Here is a 7,926-nt window from a genome sequence, read left to right as displayed (position 1 = left end):
GGAGCAGGTTCCAGCCCCATCATGCTGCTCTCCCTGAGCATCAGCATCCCAAGTTTCAGGGTGATGATAGATTTTAATTTTCTTCCTTTTAAACTCCTGAGTAATTTGTGATCTTGCTGATTGAAAGAACACCACCAGTGGAGGGCTGGGCGTAAGCTTTTCACGAGGCTCTGAGAACTGTGGTGATAAAAATTATTTAGCTTTAATTTATAGATATTATGAAAAAAAATGGGAGAAAAAAAAACAACCTCTGTCTTGATTTCTAATGTGAAAAGATTTATTTTAAATGTGACCAGCGTGCCTGTCTCAGTACGGAGGACACCTCTGTGTTTTATTGCCCCAGTGCTTTATGACAAGGGATTGCTTATGGCTTTGAGCTGCTTTTAATTATAGCTTTTCTCTAATGGTTGTTGGAAGCTGTGGCACACGAGCTGAGGCCAGACCTTGATGTGGTGTGCTAACCAGCAAGTGGAAGGTGGTGGGGTTCAACAAAAGGTGCTTGCCTCTGTCCCATGGGGATGGGACCGGAGATATTTGGTGAGGACACCAAAGGAGGCTCCTTTGGTTCCTGTCTTACACTGCTGTCTCCCTGCATTCTCTGGGGTGAAATGGAAGGAAAAAGGATTATAATAACCCACAGTTTTCTATTTTTTATACTGCCTTAGATTGCCCCATCGGGTTCCCCATGCAAAAGTGGCACATGCTAACCCAACAAGGACTTCAGCAGACTCCTCCATGCTAGCAGGATGGCTCAGGAGAAAGGGATGTGTGCCCCATCCATCTGTTCATACATTGATCCATCCAAGGTCACCCCCAGGACCCCTCTCAGCTCCCCGAGTATGGCATCCCCCATGACCCACCAATCCCATCAAAGGTCCCAGGACCTCCTGCTGCCCTGGGGAAGGACTCTGAAGAAGGCTCCCACCACCTGTCGGGAACAACCAGCATCAGGTCAAAGCCTTCAGCTCCTCTCCTCACAATCCCCTCCCATTCCTGAAAAAAATGCCCCAATTAGGTCAGCTAGGCAGTGGAATGACCTTATCTGTTATCTGCACCCTGCAGATAACCAACCCTGCTGACAAACAAGCTGCTCTAAAGCCTAGGATCTCACCCCCTGCATGCAGATGGGTTTCAGAGCTGTAAGCAGAGACGCATGGGATTGAGGTGGCATTTGTTGAGTGAGGCCGCTCGGTCCCATGGGAGCAGTCAGCTCTTGAGCTGGGCTCAGAGGGAGAGGATGAGGGGAGAAACCCAATACCCCTCTTGGCTCAGCTGTGGCTTAATTTAGAGCATGGGGGCCCTGCTGGAGTATTTTTCCATTTAAAGCTGAACCTCATTCCTTTTGTCATGCACAGGGAGAAGGCCTTGCGCCTTGCAGGGCAGTAGCAGCTGCTGGCTGTGGCTGATGGAGAGGTTGGCAAAGCAATTCCCAACTCAGTTCCCCTTTGCCACCAACTGGAGCTGTTACAGTGGGGCTTCAACCTGCTGGCTGATCCTCCACCACTGGGCCAAGCAGATACCACGTTAGGGAGAGCTCACTTGCTTCGATATTATGTGTATTTTTAACCATGCTAATGCAACCGAATTCATGTTATGACCAGTTTGGAAAGCCACATCCTCACACTGCCTGCTCTTTGCAGGTAGGTGCCTTGCAACAGGCTGAAAGTAAAACGATGAAAATTCATCAAATACTGTTTATTCCCAGAGGTTCAACTGTACCTCTAAAATCAGATGCATCCATAAGGCACTTTATGACTGCTTTGTGGAAGTGCTCTGCCCCTCTCCAGTCTAGGAGACAACCTTGGGCTTGGCCCAAGTGTTTGGAGGTCCTGTATTCTTAGCATACATTAGCTAAAGGCTGGGCAAATCTTAAAAAGAAGTGTCCATAGCCTCAAATACTTGCAGCAAAATTAACCTCATGCTGTTCTTCACAGCTTAACTGTATTCACCAGTCTGTGCCAGCAGTGGTGAGCGTTATCACCACCAGCCTGTCATCACCATTAGCTACAATGAGAGACTGAAAAAACTCTGAGCTTATCAAAAAGCAGCCTGTGACATGACTTTGCACAGGATGAAGGCTGTCCCAGCAAGGAAATGCTGCATATTCACACTGCTTTTATCTAGCAAAGAAAGGTGTAACAATGACCGGCTGCCAGAGAAATTCAAATAGGTATCAAAGCACAGGATTTTAATGGGCTGGTAATTATCCATGAAGCCATCAAACTTCCAAGGAAAGTAGGGAGTTGTGGAGACTTCAGATCAAGCCCAGCTACATCCCTAAGAGAAATACTGTAGTTCAAACAGCATATCAAGCGTGCTGGAGATTCTATGGCTAAGTACCGGTGGTATGGGTTTTCGTAGGCAGTGAGAAAAATATTGTCATTGGTTTTGTTCTCTGAGCAGTGGGTTGGGGTACCTGGGGCTACTGCTTCTAGGGTCTGACAGGATTTCTTACATTCAGCAACGAAGTGATATGCGCTGCAAGAAAATCAGTCTCATACCTTGGAAATCTGGGAAGCAGCTGCTGCAAGAGTCAGCATGGGGATTAATTCAAAGGCAGGTCACTGTGAGAATGCAGAGGGAATTTATTTCAAAACTAAGGTGAAAACTGAGAAGACCTGGACAATTTGGCCTGCGTGCAGAAACCCTTCCCGACTCTGCGATGTGCAACGGATTGCACGTTTCCATGAGAAACAGTTACCTACAGGTACAGGATCTCTAAATAACTTCTTTTATAGCATCTTGGCTTCTTCTTTATCAAGGTGTCCAGAGGTGCTGTGTGTGTATGTATGCAGAAAAAGAAAAAAAGCTTCTGTGCCCCCCCAACAAACATATGTTTAAAGAAATGAGTGTTGCAGCATTTGAGAAGAGGTTTGCACCATGTGCTAGCAAGCCATATGTGTTCTGTAACATATAACACTCCCATTTTCATATCTCTGTTTCATGGGTTGATTCACAGCCATTCTGCTGGAAAATGGTATGAGCTTCACTGATTCATCACGAGACAGGAGACAAATGCTGACCATGTATTAGAAGGGACAGTAGATTGCCTCTCCTGTACATAGGTGAAAATATTGATTCGCACTTCTATGTAAGTGAAATCAGAATCTCCAGCTGCAAGCTACAAGCCTGAATTTAGCAGTCACCACATAGCAAAATCTCCACACCTCTGCCACAGCTCAGGCAGCTTTTCAAAGGGATCTGCTTGCTACTGCATGTCCTTATCTATCAGAGGTGGGCTGATTGCTTCTGTTAGGTCTGCTCTCTCTACCCCTCATCTCATAATAATCAGGATGGAGCTGAACAGAAACAAACCACAGCTTACTTGGACGAGGCTGTGTCTGTCTCTCAACCCAGGATTTACAATTCCTTGAATTCAGAGGATTGTAGGTTGCAAGATTCTTTTTCCTGATGCTACCAGCAAGGTGAATATTTCTGGTCCCACTTTTTGTGGCCAGTGCTGGGGGAGCAGCGCAGGGCTTTTAAATACAGGGAGGGCTAACTCTTGGGTGCTAACTTATCCTCAGCTCCCCAAGCTCCTCCATCAGGGATTCTGCAAACTGTTTGGACAGAGACGTCTCTGAACATAAGCAGGAAAAGAAGACACAGGGATGACACCACCCTCGACGCATCTGGAGTAACTCCCGCTCTGCTCTTTTTCACATGCCTCATCTCAATGCAAGCAGAGCCAGGACACAAGCCCCATGCTGGGGAAGGGAGCTGTGGTTTGCCTGACCACAAATCCACTTAGTGCTAAATGGTGGCTGGGGTTAAAATCTGACCAACTTCACACTCACAAAAAGAGGCTGACAAAGCAAAGCAGAAAAAGAAGAGCTTTCAAGACTTTCCACCAAGAAACAAAGCAGCACTATACAAAAATGGCTAGCTCTCCATTTGCTTGTAATCCCCAAGGGTAGCTCTCTGCTGACAGGCTGCATGCTAATGCCTTATTAGCTTGCGCTTGGTGTTCTCACCATGCTGCAAGAGACAAGGACAGAGACGAAAGGGTTTTCAGCATCTCCAAAACTCCCACCACTACTGCAGTGAGGACCTGCCTGAGTTTTGTTAGCATTTCTTTCTAATGAGAAGACATGTGTAACAGGTGAATGCAGAGACACAGGAATAGGGAATTCTTAACCTGGATGACAAATTTCATACGGTATAAACTAATTTAAGGTAGGTCTGACTGCAGGGGTAATCTGCACAGTCTACCTTTTCAGTGGAAACCCAGCACCGTTTCAGAAAACTCAGCTGCCAATATGTTCAAGCTAAGAAACAGGTTGGAATGGTAAGTGGAGCCCACGCGAAATTCACTTGCAGATATTCATAGGGCAGGCTAAATCTCTCCCTCAGCACTTATGTGCTACAGAAAGCCTGAGACAGACAGGTATCAATGTGCTGATAAAAACAGAACTTGGTTTGCTCCTGGCACAAATTTGGAGGGGGGCTGGCACAACTTTTATAGAGCAAATTCCTTCAAGAGCTGATAAAGGCAGCAGTGAATTTAATATTGAGCCCTTTTGATGAAAATTCTGTTGAAACTAGGGAGGTTTTGTCTAAAATCACACTGCAGACCTGCAGCTTCCTAAACTGCATCAACCTATGGCATGTGCAGTTTGAGAGCCAGTTGCTGGTTAGCTAACTCTTAAAGAAAGAATTTGCTGACATGCAAAACCTTCACTCTTTTTGTATTTTATCTCCACTTCTCATCCTCTTCTGCAAATGCTAAAGAAATTACATGATCTGAGGCTGCAAAACTAGATTGCCACTGCATTTCATTTCATGGGCACGATGCCTGAGCTCTCTCCCTGCTTTGCAGTCCAAACGACTCTTGAATATCTTGCTTACTCTTCTCCTATTTCTGCTGCTGAATGGCCTGTAAAAAGATATCCTTCACTTGGCCCATTGTGTCTTGATACAGTTTAAAGTCTTCCTCTTTCTTTCTCAGGGCAGTCTCCAAAGCAGCCTTCAGAGATTTGTTCTCATTCAGCTGCATCGCAAGCCTATGAGGAAACAAAAGGAAAACTTCTGTGTGCTCTGTGGAGCTTTAAAAGCAAATTAGAACAGTGCTTCAGCTCTGGGGAAGAAAGCACTGAAACACATGCTTGCTGATAATTTTATGAGAGATGTGAGAAAGACCAGACTTGTCACTTGTTCCTTCTCCCTCTGAGATAGAAACAAGTATTAGATGGCCAATATACTTTTCAGATATGCTTTGTTAAAGATTATAATTCTATTTTCATGAATAAGCTTTCAATCAATGCATAAGGAAAGAAAAAGAAAAAAAGGGGTCTTCCTTGCACGTCTTGCATTGCTTAACATTTGCATTAGCTTAACATTTCTGGGTATCTGTATAATTATTAGGAAATTTGTGTAAGAATGACATAGAGAAGCTAAAACCAGATGATCTGTGGTTTCCATAGATTTTGCTAGGTTTTATCTTCCAAGCAGCAGGTGTAGGTAATATCACTGCTAAAAGGACAGCAATGAATTTTAGCTATTGTGAGTAACATAGAATGGAGAAGGGGAAACCATACCTTCTGCTCAGTTCCTCTACCTGCAATTCTATAGGCAACTTAGAAAGCTGAGCTGCAGAGAACTCCTTGCTATCACTCACATCCAAGGTGAGCATTGAGTGACTTGCAGTCTGGCCTGTAAATTTAATCACAAAATAGAGTTTTAGTAAAACAAACAACCATTTTCACTTGGTAGCACACTGAGTAAATCTCAGGAAACAGTCAATAAATATGAAGGAATCTGTTAAGTTCTATGTATATCCATGAAGATGCTGTAAATGTATAGAACAGCCATCTATTTTAATCTCCTTTCAGTGAAATTAAAACATGATGAGTTCGCATTATAGGGTTAAATGCAGTAATTTGTGAGGCCACCCATTCAGAGAAGAATTAAATCAAAGTATTTAAATGGACAAAACAAGAGGTGATAGAAACAGTTGAAAAGAATTATTATTTTGATGTTTATCTTGTCACTGTGTTACACTTAAGCTTATGACAACCATTGCTTCCTGGATGCCTGTGATAAAGTTTGCGTGTGGCACACACTGAAGCAGCTTTTGTAAAGCACTTTGATCCTTAGCATAAATGCAACATAGGTTAAATGCAGTAAAGCACTTAAATACATACCTCAAACTAAGGTTCTGAATCAGGAATGCTTTCCTCCTTAAAGGCCTACCTGAAACATGCAGCATTGCTCCTGTTGTTTCAAGAGGACACAAAAACTTTTCCCACAGTTATAGAGAAATATAATTCTAATTTACTACTGGGACTGGAGAAGCAGAGAAGTGTGACCAACCAGCAAGCCCCTATGATGGAAGAAGACTCAGTAAAGACAGGCAAGGATGATGTGCTCAAGAAGCTAAGAAAGGAATGTGACCACAGCTGTCATATAGGATGCTGAATGTATCCCAACACCGAGGAAACTGGAGGGTGGTCTCTGCTGTATATAAATGGCTGAATCAGTTGAGTAAAGGGTACTAAAACACTAAATCCTTCTCATGTGGAGTATCTAAAATATCTGGTCAGAAAGTACTGAACTCTGAAGAAACATATGAGAAGAGATTCAGAGCAGCCCTGCAGAGAAGGACTTGGGGGTGCTGGTCAATGAGAAAATGAACATGAGCCGGCAGTGTGAGCTTGCAGCCCAGAAAGCCAACCGTATCCTGGGCTGCATCAAAAGGAGGGTGACCAGCAGGTCGAAGGAGGTGATCCTGCCCCTTTATTCTGCTCTTGTGAGACCTCACTTGGAGTATTGTGTGCAGTTCTGGTGTCCTCAACATAAAAAGGACATGGAACTGTTGGAACAAGTCCAGAGGAGGGCCATGAGAATGATCAGGGGACTGGAGCACCTCCCATATGAAGATAGGCTGAGAAAGTTGGGGCTGTTCAGCCTGGAGAAGAGAAGGCTGCGTGGAGACCTCATAGAAGCCTTCCAGTATCTGAAGGGGGGCTATAGGTATGCTGGGGAGGGACTCTTCATTAGGGACTGTAGTGATAGGACAAGGGGTAATGGGTTAAAACTTAAACAGGGGAAGTTTAGATTGGATATAAGGAGGAAATTCTTTCCTGTTAGGGTGGTGAGGCACTGGAATGGGTTGCCCAGGGAGGTTGTGAATGCTCCATCCCTGGCAGTGTTCAAGGCCAGGTTGGACGAGGCCTTGGGTGACATGGTTTAGTGCGAGGTGTCCCTGCCCATGGCAGGGGGGTTGGAACTTGATGATCTTAAGGTCCTTTCCAACCCTAACTATTCTATGATTCTATGAAACAGGCTATGTTGTATAACCAAGAAATGCTTTCAGTCTTGATGCTGTGTTTTACAGGACTGAGGAAAACGTTACTTTCTTATTCTCGTCTGGGATTATTTTTTGCTAATTTGAAATTTGGATAAAACAGAAAAAAAAACCAAAACAGAAAAATGAAAAGCATGAGTAATTTTAATACACAACTGGTTGTGTCTAGCAACTCAGCATCATTATCAACTTCCCCTGAACCGAAGAGACTAGAAACATTAGATTAGCGATTAGATCAGCTCTCTCCAATTTTGCACTTCCATAAAGAAAAGCAAATATTATGTCAATTAGTGGGTTCTCTAGTCCCTATTTATATTCAAGCTTTTCATTCCTTCATATTTCACAACTATCTGGCATGAAAGCATTTAGATAACCTTCATGCTCTGCTGAAGAGGTGTATTATAGGCTTGCATACTTGTTTCTTGTACAAACTCCAGAGTTTTGGCACATTGCAAGGGGCTGAGCTCTCTTCAAAAGAAGGGTGGTGAAATAAATTGTTACTTACCCATCATGGACTTAAAGAGGATTTCTTTGTATTGGTCTTACTGCCAATCCTTTTCTACATTAGCTTTTGCTCCTTAAGCAGAGAAGACTAACAAACTAAATATTTAGTAAGAAGG

At 43.8% G+C, this 7,926-nt stretch overlaps 1 protein-coding gene across 2 annotated transcripts in view; it reads right to left on the bottom strand.

The window, feature by feature from the left end:
• Positions 1-4,676: 4,676 nt before the first annotated feature.
• The window catches only part of CCDC13 (coiled-coil domain containing 13), a 31,306-nt gene continuing 28,056 nt past the window's right edge, over positions 4,677-7,926 (bottom strand). For both annotated transcript variants that reach the window (XM_061354769.1, XM_061354770.1), the window contains 2 exons: positions 5,538-5,652; positions 4,677-5,003 (listed from right to left, as the gene is read on the bottom strand). In XM_061354769.1, coding sequence (XP_061210753.1) covers positions 4,856-5,003; positions 5,538-5,652 — 263 coding nt within the window. In that variant the 3' untranslated portion in view covers positions 4,677-4,855. The remainder of the gene's footprint in view (positions 5,004-5,537; positions 5,653-7,926) is intronic.

Source organism: Neopsephotus bourkii, unplaced genomic scaffold, assembly GCF_033783945.1.
Source record: "Neopsephotus bourkii isolate Nb327-2 ecotype Australia unplaced genomic scaffold, CSIRO-AGI_Nbou_v1 NB_745, whole genome shotgun sequence".
Classification (NCBI taxonomy): Eukaryota; Metazoa; Chordata; class Aves; order Psittaciformes; family Psittacidae; genus Neopsephotus; species Neopsephotus bourkii.
This window is presented reverse-complemented; position numbering and strand designations above follow the sequence as displayed.